The sequence below is a fragment of the Crinia signifera genome, chromosome 9 (assembly GCF_055691185.1).
Source record: "Crinia signifera chromosome 9, ASM5569118v1, whole genome shotgun sequence".
Lineage (NCBI taxonomy): Eukaryota > Metazoa > Chordata > Amphibia > Anura > Myobatrachidae > Crinia > Crinia signifera.
The window spans coordinates 20,641,669-20,660,799 of NC_139225.1; the positions used below are offsets into that span (position 1 = coordinate 20,641,669).

General features: G+C 48.7%; 1 protein-coding gene across 4 annotated transcripts in view; it reads right to left on the reverse strand.

The window, feature by feature from the left end:
* The window catches only part of LOC146037303 (uncharacterized), a 49,560-nt gene extending 38,623 nt beyond the window's left edge, over positions 1-10,937 (reverse strand). The window contains exons 1-4 of one of the 4 annotated variants that reach the window (XM_083161355.1): positions 10,580-10,937; positions 9,008-9,238; positions 8,300-8,560; positions 3,962-4,204 (exon numbers count right to left, since the gene is read on the reverse strand). In XM_083161355.1, the coding sequence (XP_083017481.1) occupies positions 3,962-4,204; positions 8,300-8,560; positions 9,008-9,238; positions 10,580-10,631 (787 nt within the window). In that variant the 5' untranslated portion in view covers positions 10,632-10,937. The remainder of the gene's footprint in view (positions 1-3,961; positions 4,205-8,299; positions 8,561-9,007; positions 9,239-10,579) is intronic. The other 3 variants (XM_083161356.1, XM_083161357.1, XM_083161358.1) reach the window with 3 other exon arrangements.
* Between the last annotated feature and the right edge of the window lie 8,194 nt (positions 10,938-19,131).

A 19,131-nucleotide genomic window follows, 5' to 3' on the forward strand; every position in this document is an offset into this window, starting at 1 on the left:
CAGAAGTAAACCAGGGTTGCCGACCCTCCCGGAATTTGCGGGAGTCTCCCGAAAATCGGGTCCTTCCTCCCGGAATCAGGGGGACCCCCACTGAGCCCCCCCCCCCATCGCGGCATTTAAATGCCGCAATCCGCGGGTCTCAGGGGAGGGGGCGGAGCTAAAACGGCACAATCGTGTCATTTTAGCCCCGCCCCCTCCATGGATATCAGTTATTTCGGCTATTTGCCGTAATGGGGGTGGGGCTTAATGACATCACCATTAAGCCCAGCCCCCAAAACTCGTAATGCAAGATTCCTCTCCAGGCTTCTCCCGGAGAGGATTTTTTGAAAGTCGGCAACCCTGAAGTAAACAGGCTTTATCGCTTTATAAAGCATACAGGGACAATACTGCAGCAATACACTGGTTCTGAGGAAGCCGCCAAAATCGACCACAGGGGGAGAAACGAGTAAACCTTAAAGCTACCATTGTATCATTCTGTTTTTTCACTTTTTTGTTCAGGCAGTACGGGCTGCCGCCGCTCAAACACTCCAGAAAAAGCTGCATTCACTGTTGATAAGCACCAGCAGCCGGGCGGCCGAGGGAACAAGTAAAGGTACTTCACATAAATGTCTGGCTACACAGTAAGGTAGTCTTTATTGATGGCTCAATATAACAATGGACTGTAGATTAGTATACTAACAAACTAAAAGGAGACCTTACCCTAAAAAAAACAATACTTAAGGCAAAGAGATTACTAACAAAGGGGTCGATTTATTAAGCTCGGTGAAGTGATAAAGGGGGAAATTTACCAAAATGGATTCGTAGAAAAAAGGTGTATTCGTAGGGAGAAATACACCTTTTTTTTACGAATTTGTATTTTCGGGATTTACAATCCCGAAAATACAACAATTCGTATTCCTAAAGATGGAACATTCGTATTTGTATTTACAAATACGAATGTCTACACCATCGATAGGATACGACAGAAATCACCATTCAAAAGAATGGTGGTTCCTGATGTACTAAGCAGCCGTACTGATAATACCACCAGAAAAATTTAGTGACCCTAGGGCCACTCCGTAGCGCTAGTCGTGCTAGATCTCTAGTTCCCAAAAGGTGATTTATAGCTTCCCCAATGGGTATATATTTAACACCATAAAGAAGTGTACATAGATCTGTCACTTTGACAGGGGCAGTGATTCAATCAATTATTTATTTATTTAACTGGGCAGGATAATCGCTGATTCTTTATATAGGGAGTGTCTATCCCTTAAATATTACAAGATGTGGAAAATAAGTGGCAGACACAAAAGAGTGTCTGTCGCTTTAAGAAGCGCGGACCTGCTCAGTAATTAAATGACCAAGTTTTTTTAGTAAAGAATATAAAACATTTTATTAAAATAACATAACAAAATAATTAAAGATTCCCCCCCTCTTTACAATTCATGTGCACAATATCAACAGACAAACAGGACAGACAACAATGAACATATAATAAAAGCTTGATTAGCTGAGAATGCCGTTCGGTACAGTTACTTAGATTGTGGCAATGAATGAGGCAATAAATGAGGCTTTGTGCAAATTAGCTAGAGGCTTATAAGGTGTTTCATATAGTTACCGGTCCTGTACACTTGATTTGCGCTGTTTTAGATGGTAAATAGAACTCAGGTCAGTCTCTCCACGAATTACCAGAGATATACTCCGGAAATGGGGACCTTCTCCTGCTGGACCAGCCAGCTAGGTAATTATTTGTAATCCACGTGTACTGCGCTTCTGCAGGATCAGTGCAGGACCAGCGGTGAATAGGGCTCAAAAACGCGTTTCTCCGCCTGTTACTGGGGAAGCCGCCGATTCCAGTAACAGGCGGAGAAACGCGTTTTTGAGCCCTATTCACCGCTGGTCCTGCACTGATCCTGCAGAAGCGCAGTACACGTGGATTACAAATAATTTCCTAGCTGGCTGGTCCAACAGGAGAAGGTCCCCATTGCAGCTATTTCCGGAGTACATCTCTGGTAATTCGTGGAGAGACTGACCTGAGTTCTATTTACCATCTAAAACAGCGCAAATCAAGTGTACAGGACCGGTAACTATATGAAACACCTTATAAGCCTCTAGCTAATTTGCACAAAGCCTCATTTATTGCCTCATTCATTGCCACAATTTAAGTGACTGTACCGAACGGCATTCTCAGCTAATCAAGCTTTTATTATATGTTCATTGTTGTCTGTCCTGTTTGTCTGTTGATATTGTGCACATGAATTGTAAAGAGGGGGGGAATCTTTAATTATTTTGTTATGTTATTTTAATAAAATGTTTTATATTCTTTACTAAAAAACTTGGTCATTTAATTACTGAGCAGGTCCGCGCTTCTTAAAGCGACAGACACTCTTTTGTGTCTGCCACTTATTTTCCACATCTTGTACTGATAATACGGCTGCTAAGTGGTGTGAAACACCCACGTAAATATGACAGGAAAATACACCTTGCTTTCCCTGTCGTATTTGTCTTTAGCCTGCACGGATCAGTCAGATCCGTGCAGGCTTTAGTGTAAAAAAAAATAGAAAAAAAAATAAATATTAAAAAAAAATCAGCGTGGGGTCCCCCCCCCACAGCTGTAACCAGCACCAGGCTGAAAGAGCAGGGGCCAGTAATTAAAAATGAGGGGAACCCGACAAATAGGGGTTCTCCGATTTTTAACAACCAGCCCCAGGCTCCAGGTCCGGGGCTGGTTCCCAAAATACGGGGGACAAAATGACTAGGGGTCCCCCGTATTTTAAGAACCAGCCCTAGGCCAAACCAGCCAGCAGGGTAATGCCACAGCCGGGGGGAGACTTTTTATACAAGTCCCCCTGGCCAAAGCATTAACCCCCTGACCAGTCAGCGTGGGCCCCTGTGGGGACCCCTGAGTGGGGACCCCCACAATAAAGGGGTCCCCCCCCTCCAGGACTTACCTGACCAGGCTGAAGCCTGGTGCTGTCCTCGATGCCCCTGGGCGGTGGGCATCGAGCTGATAGTGGTGTAAAAAATAGAATAATCTATTGTCTAATACTGGGGCACTATGAGTCCCAGCAAGCCTCCCCCGCAAGCTGGGACTTGGAGAACCACAAGTCCCAGCCTGCGGGGCATTAAAGGGCCCGCTGGGTCTTGTAGTGCCACAGTATTAAAAATAGTAAAATAAAACACACTGACACACACTTAAAATAAAACTTTAATACATAAAAAGCCCTTACATACTGATACTTACCTATCTTCATCCCGAAGGTAGCCCTGGTCCTGTGTCGTCTTCTGGTCCTGTGTCGTCTTCTGGCTCCATGTCGACGTCGCTGTCCATGTCGTCCTCGCTGTCGGCGGTCCGGAGTCCGACGAAATCCATGGAGGAAGCTGTGGAAGGAAACCATACTCACCTGTCCCAGGGCGACGTAGTCCAGGTAAGGGTCTTTGCAAAAAAAAAAAAACGACACGCGAAACCAGCCCGGACAGCAGAGAGCAGCACGGTGTTTGTGTACATCGTGCGGCTCCGCCTCCCGAATGCCGCTATTGGCCGCCTTGCGGCCTAGCGGCTCCTGATTGGCGGACGGGAAGCAGGGACGCATGCGATCCATCACAACAAATTGTGACGGATCGCATGCGTTTCTGCCACCGGGAAGGTCCCGGGCGGCTAGCAGGGTATCGGGTGTCCATACATTGCTGTGAGACATCGCAGCAGTGTATGGGCTCCTTTAAATTTTGACTATAATCCTACAAACTCCCTGACTTGGTGCAAATGTACCTGGAACAATTGATGCTGGGTACACCAAATATTGGTTCTGTGCAATGACTTTGCATTTTGTTAATTGATAAAAAATAAACTATTAGCACGTCTGCTTCTTAAAGCATTCCTAGCATTTTTTCCACACCTGCCGAAAACATCTGCACAGTATTCTATAGACAGATATACATACAGGTTTAGCTAGTGAGAAGTCTACAGGGAAAGTACTGATACCTTTCACATCACCAGAATTTGAGAGTTCTGAGTGAAGTTCCTCCTGGATAACGTGTTTCTTGATGCCACGTTTCCAGACAACAATGTTCTTGATGACACGGTTCTCGACAACACGTTTCTTGATAACACGTATCTGGGAAGGACGGTTCTTGGTAGCACCAAGCAAAGCCTGGTCTCCATGTACTTTCTCTTCCACCTTTCCTGGAGGCTCATAGCTTTTGTGCAACTGTCCCGACAAACACTCTATAATTAAAGGTAATAATGATCAGTGACTATATACAATTCTAGCTGAATTGTCCGGCATTGCCTTGGTATAAATTTTCCAGTTATTAAGTTATTATTGAGTTGGATGCACCTGCCAACATATTACAATTAAATAGCAGCTTATTAGCTCTTCCAACACACTCTTAGGGGGGTATTCAATCGGGTGGAGATGGTCAACGGGCCCTATTCAATGCCGTCTTCTCCGAAAGCATTGAGCAGGGTTTCTCGGCAGAACGAGCTCAACTTCACAAGCTGTCGGGCTCGTTCCTCCGCTCGCCTCTTCCTGGCCGCAACTCGCGGCCACGCCCCCTTCTCGCTCCCCGGCAGGCGGGACATTGAATCCCGCCTGCATGTTCTCGGTCGAGCTGACCGAGAACGGGACAGGGTCACGGCAGTCGAGCAAGCTCGACCGCCGTGACCTACACATTGAATACCCCCCAAAATGTGGCTGCCCAGTGTCGTCTGTTGGGGTATCCCCAGTAGCCCTGACCCCCATCTTTTCTTTTTGTCCAGTTTTATAATCACTTTTCCATTGTGAGATGGTTTTAATGTTTTACTTTTGTAATCAATGCTGCTAATCCATGGCTTTTGGGTACACAATACTTGTCATCCTCCCCGTCTTCTGGGATAAAGTGTTTCCATTTGTAAAGCTTTCATCTAAATCCATCCATCCAGGGAAAAGGCTCATAACAGACACCCCACAGTTCTGGTCAGCAACACCAACAGGAGGTCTGACTGGGCCCCAACCCCCTGGTATGTCTTCTGGAGTCCATTCACCAACCTCATCCCCCTAGGATGTCTTCCAAGAATCAATGTTACCACTGAAGTTTTCTTTTAAATTCATCCAGGGGATGTTCTAACCAGCGCATTCTGCCGCGAGGTCTCATGGACCCTCAGCCCCTTAGTATGTCTTATGGGATCCAATCTTCTGCCATGAGGTCTCACCAAGACCATAGCCCCCTTTAAACCTGACCAGCATCCAACTGGACCACCAAGCATTGGTCTGAATCAGCCTTAATATACAACAAAGAGTATTCAAGGATCTACAGTGCAATAGTGAGACATGCTCAGCTCCCACTGATTGAGGCACCTGTGAGACTCCAGTAATTAGCTCCCTATATACAGCAGTCTCTGGCAGTCAATCCCGGCCAGAGTATATGTTCACACCCGCTACAGCCTTCCTGTGCCTTGTCCATTACCTGGAGATTCCTGACTATCTTATTTGACCACGGCTTGTTTCCTGACCACTCTCCTGCTTGATTCTTCTGTACCTGACCTGTGTTATCCAGTGTATGACCTCGGCTTGCCTAGTGACCATTCTTCAGCTTCATCCTAGTGTACTGCAAACTGTGCTTTCCTGTGTATGAACCGGCCTGACCTTGGACTCCCTTCGCCTTATCCTTTCGTACCTGCTTTTCCATTCTGATCTCGACCTGGCTAGATGTCTACAATTCTCCATATCCTGTCCCAGTATATACCAGCTCAAGAAGGGGAACCTGACCAAGGGGCTGTGACCGGTCTGTTGGGTGCCGCAAAAGCCCAAATCCTGCTTGGAGGGGTCACTGGCAGAAAACCCACGGCACGGTAAGATTCTGCGCTCTTGTGTCAGGTTACACCAATCCCCAAGCTGGTAGGCTCAAGCTGGGTACACATCTATACAATCCCTATTTCTGGCAACCGTTCGGCCGACCGTACTCCCGTCGGACCATCCACAAACAACAGCCGACACACGCATACACACCTGTACAATTTTACTTGCGACGTCTGATGTACTCCCGTCCAAACAGTCGCAAGAAAAAGATTGTACCACCGTACACACTGTCTCGATTTGGGCTATTGACATGTCACATGTGACCAAAATTATCATAATGGGCTGGGTTAGGGCATAATTATAGCTGTCACCCTTTTACCTATTAAAAAAAAAAAATCGAAGTGGGGTCCCCCCCACAGCCGTAACCAGCACCAGGCTGAAAGAGCCAGGGCTGGTATTAAAAAATCAGGAAACCCGACAAATAGGGCATCGCTGATTTTTTAAAACCAGCCCCAGGCTCCAGGTCCGGGGCTGGTTCCCAAAATACAGGGGACAAAATGACCAGGTGTCCCCCGTATTTTAAGAACCAGCCCCAGGCCAAACCAGCCAGCAGGGTAATGCCACAGCCGGGGGACACTTATTATATAAGGTCCCGCGGCCAAAGCATTCAGCCCTCTGACCGGTCAGCCTGGCCAGGGGTCCTGGGGGAGTGGGGACCCCCCCCAATAAAGGGGTCCCCCCCCCTCCAGGACTTACATGACCAGGCTGAAGCCTGGTGCTGTCCCCGGTGGCCCTGTGCGGTGGCCACCGGGCTGATCATTTTGTAAAAAAAATAGAATAAAAACTATTGTTTTTTCCTGTGGAACTATGAGTCCCAGCAAGCCTCCCCCGCATGCTGGGACTTGGAGAAACACAAGTCCCAGCATGCGGGGCATTAAATTTCCACAGTAAAAAAAAATAGTTAAATAAATACACACTGACACTTTAGAAAAATAAAAGTTTAATACATACATACATTACACAAACACACTGATACTTACCTATCTTGATCCCGTAGGTAGGTCCCAGGGTCCGGTCCGGTGGCTTGGTTCCGGGGCTGGTCCGGAGCTCCAGGGCTGAAGAGTCTGGGGTCCTGGATCCGTAGTAATCCAAAGGGGTACCTGGGGAAGGAAATCCTACTCACCTGTCCTCTGGCGTCCACCCCGGCATCTTCACTTCAAGACGCGCTGCTCCCGGTTGCTTGTACCCGCTCTGCTCTGCTGTATACTAGAGACGCAGAGATCCTTCTTCCTCGGCGTCTCTGCTCAAAATGATTTCTGGCCAATCAGGAGCCGAGAAAGTCGTATACTCTAGTATACAGCAGAGGCAGAGCGGGTACCACAGCAGCCGGGAGCAGCGCGTCTTGAAGTGAAGATGCCGGGGTGGACGCCAGAGGACAGGTGAGTAGGATTTCCTTCCCCAGGTACCCCTTTGGATTACTACGGATCCAGGACCCCAGACTCTTAAGCCCTGGAGCCCCGGACCAGCCCCGGAACCAAGCCACCGGACCGGACCCTGGGACCTACCTACGGGATCAAGATAGGTAAGTATCAGTGTGTGTGTAATGTATGTATTAAACTTTTATTTTTCTAAAGTGTCAGTGTGTATTGTGGTTCTCCAAGTCACAGCAAGCGGGGGAGGCTTGCTGGGACTCATAGTTCCACTGGAAAAAACAATAGTTTTTATTCTATTTTTTTTACACAATGATCAGCCCGGTGGCCACCGCACAGGGCCACCGGGGACAGCACCAGGCTTCAGCCTGGTCAGGTAAGTCCTGGAAGGGGGGGACCCCTTTATTGGGGGGGTCCCCACTCCCCCAGGATCCCTGGCCAGGCTGACCGGTCAGAGGGCTGAATGCTTTGGCCGCGGGACCTTATATAATAAGTGTCCCCCGGCTGTAGCATTACCCTGCTGGCTGGTTTGGCCTGGGGCTGGTTCTTAAAATGCGGGGAACCCCTGGTCATTTTGTCCCCCGTATTTTGGGAACCAGCCCCGGACCTGGAGCCTGGGGCTGGTTTTAAAAAATCAGCGAAGCCCTATTTGTCGGGTTCCCTGATTTTTAATTACCGGCCCCGGCTCCTTCAGCCTGGTGCTGGTTACAGCTGTGGGGGGGACCCCACGCCGTTTTTTTTTTTTTTACTCAAAGCTGGAACGCCCACATGGGCGTTCCAGCTTTGGCAGTATAGTCGCAAGGACGGCAGCATATCGGTCGAACGTGCGTACACACTGCACTTTTGTACCGATATGAGGCCGTCCTGTCGGATGAAAATTAAACAGCAAAGAACCGTCGACCGACCGAGTATGGACGGTCAAGACAGTTTTTTGCCGTTTATCGCTTGTACGGGACAGCGTACACACATATACAATTGAACGGCTGTCCGACCCAGAACGAAAGAACGGCCCGACAATTGTATATATGTGTACCCAGCTTTAGTTATCATTGTTCGTGGCAGATATACATACAGGTTTAGCTAGTGAGAAGTTTACAGGGAAAGTACTGATACCTTTCACATCACCATTATTTGAGAGTTCCTCAGACAAGCTGGACGCTGAGTGAAGGTCCTCCTGGATAACGTGTTTCTTGATGCCACGTTTCCTGACAACAATGTTCTTGATGACACGGTTCTCGACAACACGTTTCTTGATAACACGTATCTGGAAAGGATGGTTCTTGGTAGCACCAAGCAAAGCCTGGTCTCCATGTACTTTCTCTTCCACCTTTCCTGGAGGCCCATAGCTTTTGTCCAACTGTCCCGACAAACACGCTATACGAAAAGGTAATAATGATCAGTGACTATATACAGCAGTGATGGCTAACCTTGACACTCCAGCTGTTGTTGAACTACACATCCCAGCATGCCCTGCATCAGTTTTAGCATGGCCAAATAGTAAAACCGATGCAGAGCGTGCTGGGATGTTTAGTTCAACAACAGCTGGAGTGTCAAGGAAGGCCATCACTGATATACAGTATATACTAGCTGAAATGCCCGGAATTACCTGACCAGGATCCAACTGGATCACCTCCCATTGGTTTTACCCAAATTGGTTCAGGGGTGTCTGAATGAATAGAGATAGATGAGAGAGAGAGAGAGAGAGAGAGAGAGAGAGAGAGAGAGAGAGAGAGAGAGAGAGAGAGAGAGAGAGAGAGAGAGAGAGAGAGAGAGAGAGAGAGAGAGAGAGAGAGAGAAGCCTACAAGAAAAAGTCCTGATACCTTTTTGTAAAGACTTTGAGCGATCCTCATATAAATTGGCTATGGTGATAAGACCTCTCTTTATAGCACGATCCCTGGTACCATGTTCATCGATAACATCCAGCAAAGCCTGGGCTGCATTTACTTCCCCTTCTCTCTCTAACACAAGTCCCGGAGTCTCACATCTCTTGGCCATTTGTCCTGACAGGGAATGGAGATGATCCCTTCCATCTACGGGGTGGAATAAACAATCTGAGAAATAGGTGAAAATTATATTTAAGTCATTGTCATTTGCATTTCTATTCCCTCCAATCTGAGAAATAGGTGAAAATTATATTTAAGTCATTGTCATTTGCATTTCTATTCCCTCCAAAACCTAAGTAACATATTCCATTACTAGTAAACCCGCTCAAAGCTAATGCTTCGAAAGCTAGTACATGTAGTTTCACTTGCTGCCAACAGATGGCAATGTTTCGGAGACACTAGACATATATTATAGCTAGTGGTTGCTTAAGTGAAACAAAACCACTATACACAGGGCTCACAGTGGTCATGCAGAGGGGGTTGGGATCGTTTAGTCTACTATAACTAGGTGGACACCACTAGGTCGACATGCAGAAATGTCGACATGGGTTAAGGTCGACTTGGGTCAAGGTCGACATGGGTCTAGGTTGACATGACATTAGGTCGACACTAGTGTTAAGTAGACATGGGCTAGGTCGACAGTCAAAGGGTCGACATGGGGGTTTTCACTGTTTATTGACCCGAATGTCGACACAGTCGACATGGACACAGTTTGAAGTGCAACGCATCCCCTCGCATCACTCTCTATGCTTTGGGGTCGGTACCTCGCTACGCTTGGCACACTTTTTTATTCTTCCACCACGCCCTAGTGGATGGTAGGGCATGAAATACTGTCTGTCGGCTCAAAAAACAGTGAAAAACTGTTGACCATGTCGACCTAACGCTAGAGTCGACCTAACGCTGGAGTCGACCAGTACTATCGACCTAGACCAATGTCGACCATGATCCGTGTCAACCTTGACCCATGTCGACCTTGCTGCATGTCGACCTAGTGGTGTCGACCTAGTTACTGTAGACCTAATGACCGTATCCCTGCAGAGGTGGGGGAACTAATTTCTCTATGCCACCTAATTACTCCCCTCCTCCCCCATTCAATGTTCCACCTCACCATTAGAGGTGGTGGAACGTTCTCTCTCACTTTAACCCCTGACTATACATAATACAATGTTCTACCTTTCTGTAGTTGGCATGTATTGGTTGCTTACTGGATTCTGCCTTATTTCTTAGAAAGAGCATCACAATTAGCTGGTATGGGATAAGGTATGGGAAGGTCCTACAGAACGTTCCCGGTATTTACTGCTGGATTACACATTATTGGCAGCATTGTGGGGAAAAAGATGGCTGGGTCTCTGGACAATAGGCTACAGCAAGGTCAGTGGTCCATCTGCCCCAGGGGCTAATGCAGCTGTAGTCAGGGGGCGGAACTACCGCTGGGGCTGACCAGTGCACCGGGGCCCAAGGGGTTAAAGGGGTCCTGCAGGTTAGTTATCGCAGACAAACCCCCCTCACCCAAACAATGCTGCAGTTTGCTGAGTCGCGGTGCTTTCTGTTTCTCTGCCATTTCGCCCACACTAGCAGCGGCGCCATTAACCCTCCGTCCGCCTCCTCAGATGTCCGCTCCTCCGTGGCTCCTCCTCCTTCCTTCACTCACTCTCCTGTAGCCCTGGTGACCGCGCTCCGCGGGTCACTTCCGCCGCCGCCGCCTGCCGTTGTTGTTGTTCCAAGCTGGACACTGGCCTCGGCCTGGGCTGGGCAGCAAACAGTTGAGTTGCACCCAGACCTCGGCTGTCCCCGACTCCCTTTCCTCTGCCTGACCCGGCCAGCTCCCTCCTCCTCCTGCAGGCAGCGTGCGGAGAGCAGTACAGCTGCCTCCCATGGACCTCACATGGAAGAACCTCTGCTCCCACAATATGCAAAGTCAGTTTAGTTAGTACATGCCATTGTGATAAAAGATGTAAGGTGGATGGGGGGAGGGGAATTTGTGTGTAAGGTAGAGGGGTGAGGTGGGTGTGGTATGCGCCTCCGACAGTGGGGATACTGACAGTATCCTAACGTCGGGAATCTGGATCCCGACTGCCGGTGCTCCGACAGGGGGGGCGAGCGCAAAGAAGTCCTTTGCAGGCGCGCTGCGTTCGCCGCACTGCTCCGCTCGCCACAGGTTCTATTTTCCCTTTATGGTAATGGGAGGGAGTGCGGTACTTGTTTCCTATCTGGGCGCCCGCTACGTTAATTGCGCACCATGCTATTCTCCGTATAAAAATCGGATCGCATCGGATACCACAAATGCACATACACGATATTGAACGATGCGATGCGATCCGATTTCGTTCCCGCATCTGCACAGAAACACAGTATTGACGTCAACCCGAAGCGTGGCGAGCGCAGCGAACCCCGCGAGGGGCGGCGGTACTCGTCCTCCGACTTTTTCATACCCCCACTATCCACGTCGGCGTGGAGTCGAGAATAGAAAGTGTGGCGAGCCACCGAGCCCGAAGCGTGGCGAGCGCAGCGAGCCCCGCGAGGGGACGCGGATACTTCACCGGTATCCGTGTCCCCTCGCGGGCTTCACAGGTATCCGCGTCCGCTCGCCACGCTTCGGGCTCGGTGGCTCGCTGCGCTCGCCACACTATTCTATTCTCAACTCCACGCCGACGTGGATAGTGGGTGTATGAAAAAAGTCGGAGGACGCGTACCGCTGCGCTCGCCACGCTTCGGGTTGACATCAATACTGGGGTGGCGTTAACAATGGAGGCGCATTTTAAACCATTAGGGGGGGGGTTCCTATACAAATCGTGGGTTTGCGGGGTTATTACATTGAAATCAATGTAAAATCGGGTCTCAGGGACCATTTCACATTGATTCCAATGTAAAAATCAGGTTGATCGCGTCACCGCATGCGATGCGATCCGATTTAAAATGAAATCGGATCGGATAGCATCGTATGCCATCGTACATCATCGAGTACCGAATCCGATGCGATGCGATCCGATTTCATTACGGTGCCGTACGTAGAAAACCTGGGCGCCCAGATAGGAAACAAGTACCGGGAGTGCTACTAATACCCCTTTTACACTGAGGCAAAACCCAGGGTTTTTCTTTGTGGACCTGGGTCAGCGTCGGTGTAAAAGGGGTAGCTGAAAAAAAGAAAACACGGGTCCATTTCCCTGCGAATCCTACCCTGGTCCTAACCAAGGTGAGAAACGGGGAGGAATAGGGTGAGAAGCAGTGTAAACCGGTATGCCGGGTAATCAGACCCAGCTCCCATTTACAGCAATGGGGAAGCCCAACCCCCAGACCGCAGCATCCTGCGGGCAGTATCGAGGTTGGGTGGGATCCGCACCATTTTTCCAAGTTTTTACAGCACTGCTACTTCTGCCGAGGTGGGACTCGGAAAAATGGGTGTAGGGCTGGGGCTTTTTAATAGAGGAGGGGGCTTGTGTCCTGAGTCCTATCCGCTCCATGATTCAGTAGGCCGTGGCATTTTGCCTAAATCAACTGTGCATGCCAAGGTCTCCGGTAACATGGTGTCCGCCATGTTCTGTAGATTCATTTTACTACTGTGCATGCGCTGTGGCCATTTTGGCTGCTATTTTTGCAGCAGCAGTAGTGCGCGATGTGGGACTCCAGGAAAGTTAGTAAAAAAACTGTGGGAGCAGTGTGTGCCCCTGGACTCAAGGGCCCCTGTGCATTACATCCTTTATAGGCACACACTGCACCATAGACAGATGCATGGTGACTGGGTCACAACACCTCCTAGTGCCCAGAACGGGGCTCCTTGTATGTGTAAAGGTGCGTACACACTTGGCGTTTTTGCCTATGTAATATGTTGCAAAAATACTGATAATTCGCTCAGTGCATACAAACTGAGCGATATTCCCACAGCTCAGCAATTTTCACAGAGGGTGCACCTCGCAGGTATTCACATTGAATACCGCCCAGAGTGTTGAGGACTGGCACAGCACACTGAGAAGAGGGAAGGAAGGGGAGGCGGCGCTGCTGCCTGTTCTTCATTTGATTGACAGCTGACAGGCGCAGGGAGCAATGGGTAGGGGGTGGATCCGGACATGACATGTCATCCAGGCATTCACAGACAGTGCTACATGCCTCAGCGCAAGTGTCACGGACATTTGCGCTGTCTGACAGGCGCTGTGGGCACTGTGCAGGAGGTAGTGAGGGCTGAGGCAGATTTAGCAGAGCAGGGAGGGAGACAGCGCCTTTTCAGCATGGCGCCTCCCTGCTTTGCAGGAGCTGCTGAGTGGGTAGCGCCGGCCCTGCTTGGATGTGCTCATATGTCACATTTCCTGCAGATTGCAGAGCTGGTGGATACAGGAAGCATCCACTTCTGCCAGGGTGGCAAATCTGCCAGCTGTAAGCCAGTAGTGTGCAGAAGTACACTGTATGTAGGAGTATACTGTGGTGTATATGAGCCGGGAGACGTGGGTGACATTGTTATTCGTAAATACCACACAATATGGCCTCATACAGTGTCTTACACGTTTAATGATTAGTAGTTATATTTACCTTATAAAAGGCAATTCATTGCAGATGGTAACTTCATTGCAAATTCAAACAAAAAACATTTTGTTTTCTTCCTTTAATAAAGCGATAAGGAATGTGCCGTCCAATCATGGACAGGATGCAAATATTTAATAACTGTCTGTATTCTGCACCAGGGGTGGGGCTCCTGCATCTCACACCTCCTGACAGGCTTATAATCACTTTCAGTGCTGGCGCACCTCCCCACCCCGGTGCCACCTTTCTAAGGGATAAGCCCATTCCACAGATCGATGGATGTATAGAAACTGTTTATGTGCTGCAGAAAAGCGCAGTTTGTGCCAAAATCATGTAAAAAGTCTTCACCCATGTACAGCCAGCTAATATGTCTTTAAATCACTAAGTGAACAATCTCTTTCACCTCACAATGCAGCAGCCATTTTGTCTGCCCAGCCAGTGATCATGTGATGTATCCTGTGAAGTTAGTAGGCTGCTGTTGACCCCTCAGTGATTTATTGCGGCACAGTGGAGATTGGTTCACTCCAGGATTCCTGTCTCTGCCGTGTGTGTGTGGACAATGGACACAAATACGCGTTCAAGTCAGGCGGTCCCTGTTTTATGTTGTGTGTTTGTTGAAATTACAAGGCTGCAAGAATCTGGTCTCCTTGTGGTTACACTGTGTGACATTGTGATGGATGGTCTGATCATGCTCTGAGATCAAGTCCCCACAAGGAGGCGCCCTTGACAAATTTTCCAACAGGGACAGCCTGGTCCTGGGATTTTACATACAGAATAAGTCATGGTCTCACCTTTGGGAGGTATGACACTGGGCCGGATTCATGTCAGTCGTTTGGATCCAGGGCACTGGGAATGGGGTCGCCGTAATATTGCATTACATGCACACTGCGGCCCGATGTATGCACAGTCCTGAAATCACCATTGATCTGCACCTATATTGGATCTGCCTGAATGAGGCCAGTGTACCATAAGTCCTTATCAGGGCTACTGTAAGTGCACCACCACCTATTGTAGCGCTATACCTGGGGTGTAAATGATAATTTTTCTGTTTCTGTATCACAGGACCAGCAGCCATAACGGTTCAATCCAGCCCACTATATTCCAATCCGGGGCAGTACGGATGGTGTAATGCAGGGGTGGGGAACCTCAGGCCCGGGGGCCATATGCGGCCCCCGTAGCCGGTCTGAGTGGCCCACCCACCCGCATGGCAGCTTTGCCGGGAGTCAAGTACAGGGGAATTCTCACGAGAGGTCGTAGTTCTCACGAGGTTCCTCTTAATCAACAGCAGCCGGAGACTGTCAGTCCTATTCAGCCGCCGGAGCGTGGGACACCTGCAGCAGGATAATTTGTAAGATACATTTTTACATATGGCCCCCAAAGGATTTTTTCCCCATACAAATGGTCCTTGGCAAAAAAAAAAGGTTCCCCACCCCTGGTGTAATGGTTAGCATTACTGCCTCACAGCACTGAGGTTATGGGTTCAATTTCCACCATGGCTCTGTGCGGAGTTTGTATATTCTCCCCGTGCTTGCGTGGGTTTCCCCCGGAGATTCCTCCCACAATCCAAAAATATACTGGTAGGTTATTTGGCTTCTAACAAAATTGACCCTAGAATGTCTGTGTGTGCGTGTACATGTGGTAGGGAATATAGATTGTAAGCTCCACTGGGGCAGGGACTGATGTAAATGTTCAAATATTCTCTGTACAGCGCTGCGGAATATGTGTGCGCTATATAAGAAACTGTTAATAAATAAATAATGTAGGTGATGGTGCACCATTATTATACAGGTTATAAATATCAGATAAATGGGATATATAAAGTACTGCTGCCTAGTAATGATCAGAGCCAAGTCCCAGGAACCAGGTAACAAGTGCCGCTAATGAAATGACGGCTGGAGCTTGTGTCTTGGACTACATCTACCAGAAGGCTCACAATTTCCCTCTCTCCAGAAATTTGCTTATTGGCTTACAAATTGAACCCAGCATCTTGTGTATTATATATTACTAGTTAAAAGCCTGTCAAATACTGATGGCCATTGACCATCGATGATTCAAATGATGACCATTGATGATTCAAACTGGTCGATGTTGAAAATTTTACCATCGGTAGGGGAGAACTGGATGGTTTCCCTCCATCGATGGCACAAAAACATTGATGTTCAGGACCTATTGCTCGATGTTTTGGGCATCGATAGGCGCGGGACGAATAGTTTTATTCCATCAATGGATGGCATCCGATGGCGATTATTTTTCCTTGTTCCCCTGCCACTGCAGTTGGGCAGTCCCTCAGTCTGTCTCCTGCCCTACCACTTGTCTCACTGCAGTTTGCAACTACTTCAGCCAGAGATGCAACAGCGCAGTTGGAATGGACGGACGCGTGGCATTGTGCTGCTCGGCTCTATGTATTCATATAAAACGCCCCAGGACGGTGGACCCCTAGGGTGAAATGTAATAGGATGAGATAATCAGAAAGTGAGAGATTTGGTAAGAAATCTCCGGTTTTTTTAAAGCAACAATCATTTACACTGCAAAGCCAGTTTGATTTTGCTGTGTAAATGATTGCGGCTTTAAAAAACTGGAGATTTCTTACCAAATCTCTCACTTTCTGAATCTCTCATCCTATTACATTTCACCCCTAGTGTTCAGGGGGGCAGCGTAAGGGGGGGGCCTGGGCCCACCGACGTCACTAAAGGGGCGCGCCCAGGCTGCCCCATCACCAACTCCTCTGAAGTCTCTGCACTGCCGGGGAAGCGTCGGCATTGCCATCTATACTGCGCTGGGCTTTCCCGGTCACACCGGCGGGGTCGGATGCAGGCTCTTTTATTGGGGCGCTGCTAGAGGGGCAGGGTGCATTTTGCCCTTTAAAAATCGGGCAGTGCGCAGCGCCCCGCTAAAACAGCCTAGCGGGAACACTAGACCCCGCCTCCCTCTGTCCATCAGTCAAGTTCCACTGTCCATCCCACTCGGCTCCTTCCCTCCTTGGCTCAGCTCCCCCACGCCGCTACCCAGCTGGCTACCAGAGACGAATGTTTTATAGCCATCGATGATTCCTGTTTAAAAAGCCATCGATGGCTACCATCGATGTGGGATGTGTCGATGGCCATCCCTACTGTTATGGAGTAATTCGGTCCGGTGAGCGGCCTCTAGTGGTGGCAGTACTACACCTTTAAAAAGTGAGTAGTCTTTTATATACAGATTCTGCTCACCCTTGTACTGAGATTGGGGAATAATTATTGCAGCGCATATACCACTAATTCCACTTCTCCGGTCACTGATTGCGTCCCCTGTGTCCCTCAAATCCATTGTTTTAATCATTTATGAACCAGGGTTGGAGCGGCAGCTGGGTTTCTTATACCGTGACTCTGGCTCCAAACCCTGACCCGCCTGCACGGAGGGACTGGTATAACAGGAACTGCCTGCACCTATGATGCTGAGCAACCCGCCAGTTGGGCACAAGCAGGGCAGGGTCACCTAATAAACCTGCCCCACCATGTTGGATGCCCGCGGACGGCTCTCTGCAGGGCAGGAGCAGGCTGATTTCCAGCTATGCCATTTATTGCAGATGGGATGATGTGACATTTTCAGAGATTACAGCTAATCCTAATTCACTGCTCATCTCCTGTCATTGGGTGACATCGCTGCAGTGCCAGTATACCAGCAGTATATATATCAGTAATGGGAGACAGCATTATATTTCCAGGCTCCCTGTCCCCTGTGTTCTTTATACAGGTCATACAGTGCCGTGTAACCCCTGGCGACAATGCATCCGTAATGGCCATTGGGGTTGGTGTAAAATATAAATGGCAGAGAGGGAATTAGAGATTCCGCCAGTACACTAAAAATAATCCCGGAGTTCTCTGTGTAATTGGATCTGATGGTTCTTTTACACAGCGATTGCTGGGAATATGCATGTATCATCCCATAGGCCACAGGCGGTTTATACTACCCCAGTGCTCCTGCCACAAGCATCGCGGTTACAGTGCTCTGAATGGTGCGTTTCAGACCTTTCTCTGACACTGAGAACAATGTGCAGATGGGGTGTCAGACTGCAGGTAGATAGGAGGCGCGAGAGCTAAATTAGGCTGTGTCCTTCCTAATTATGTTACACTAAGCAGCGGCCTAATCCTCGCGGCCTCTCCTCAGTGGCCCCTCCTGCTGCGTGACCTAAATTCCTGAGGCCCCTCTGGCCACACTCATTGCAGCATTCCAGCCTAGGTGCTGGGGGGTCGGCTCTCCCAGCAGACATTAGTGCACAGTGCAGGGGAATTTGAGGGGGGGGGGGGGGGGACGGACCTCCTCCAGCAATGTTATCTGGGTGATATGTAGACAGTGTCTAGGTCAACAGCCAATAGGTCAACACAGTCGAAAAGGTTGACATGGGGTTCAGGTTTTTAGATTTTTTTTTTCATGCTTACGAATCCACGTGGACTCCGATTGGGAACAGTAGTGTGTCGAACGATTGTGTCGAACGTGGCAAGCCACCAGGCCCAGCGGCAAGAGAAGCAAACCAGTGCGTGAGTACGCATACTGTACTTGGGAGTCCATGCTCAAGTATCGACATTGACTCCCAAAAAAAAGGTGACAAACCCATGTCGACCTTTTCAGATGTCAACCTGTGCCATACTGACATTTTGTCACACTACTGCATGTTGACCTTTTGGTGTCGACATAGCCACTGTCGGCCCTGTGATCTACACTCCCCAGTAACACAGCAGAGGCCAGTGAAAGGATTTATTAGAAAATAAGAAACTTGCTCACGGGACAGATGCTGGTGCGAGTTTTCCCCTCTCCACTGGGTGGCGCCCAAGGTTCCTAGTAGAGGCTGAGGCAGGCATGGATAAAGCTGTACAACTCCCTACATACTGTACCCTGATCAGGTATGCGCTCACTGGGAAGACCATGTCTATGGTGACAGTCACTAGGTCAACCACTAATGATTGACATAACCCGGGTCGACATAAGAAAAAGGTGTTTTTTCATACTTTACCATCCAAGTGGGCATAGAGTGGGAATATAATAGTGTGCTGAGGGCAGCAATATGCTAATACAGTGCCAATGTCGACAGATACAAAAACGTTGCGTCAACTTTTTCCTCTGTTGGCCATTTCCATGTTGACCTTTCGCTTAAGTCGATCCTTTGTTATCTTCGACGTACTGCCTGTCGACAAATGAGAGGTTGCTCCTTGTAAGCTGTCATAGCACCGAATAATTTTTGACCCTTCAGAATTCACATTAATATCACCGTCAAACACCCTGTATAAATAGAAGCCTCACACTGCTGTTCAGCTTTATAGTGCACAGACAGCCACTAGATGGCGCCTGCAGGAGCTCTGTTGGATTGGGTATGAAATCCCGAAGGTTAAAATACTGGCAGCTATTGACAGACGGTCAAAATCCGACATGGTCAAAATACCGCCATTTAAAATCTAGACAAGGTCAAACTACCGACATATAGAATGTAGACAGGTGAAAAAGTCAACATGACTTTCGGTCGACATGGGTTTTTCAGGTTTTTTTTACCCGAATGTCGACACAGTTGGAAATGAACC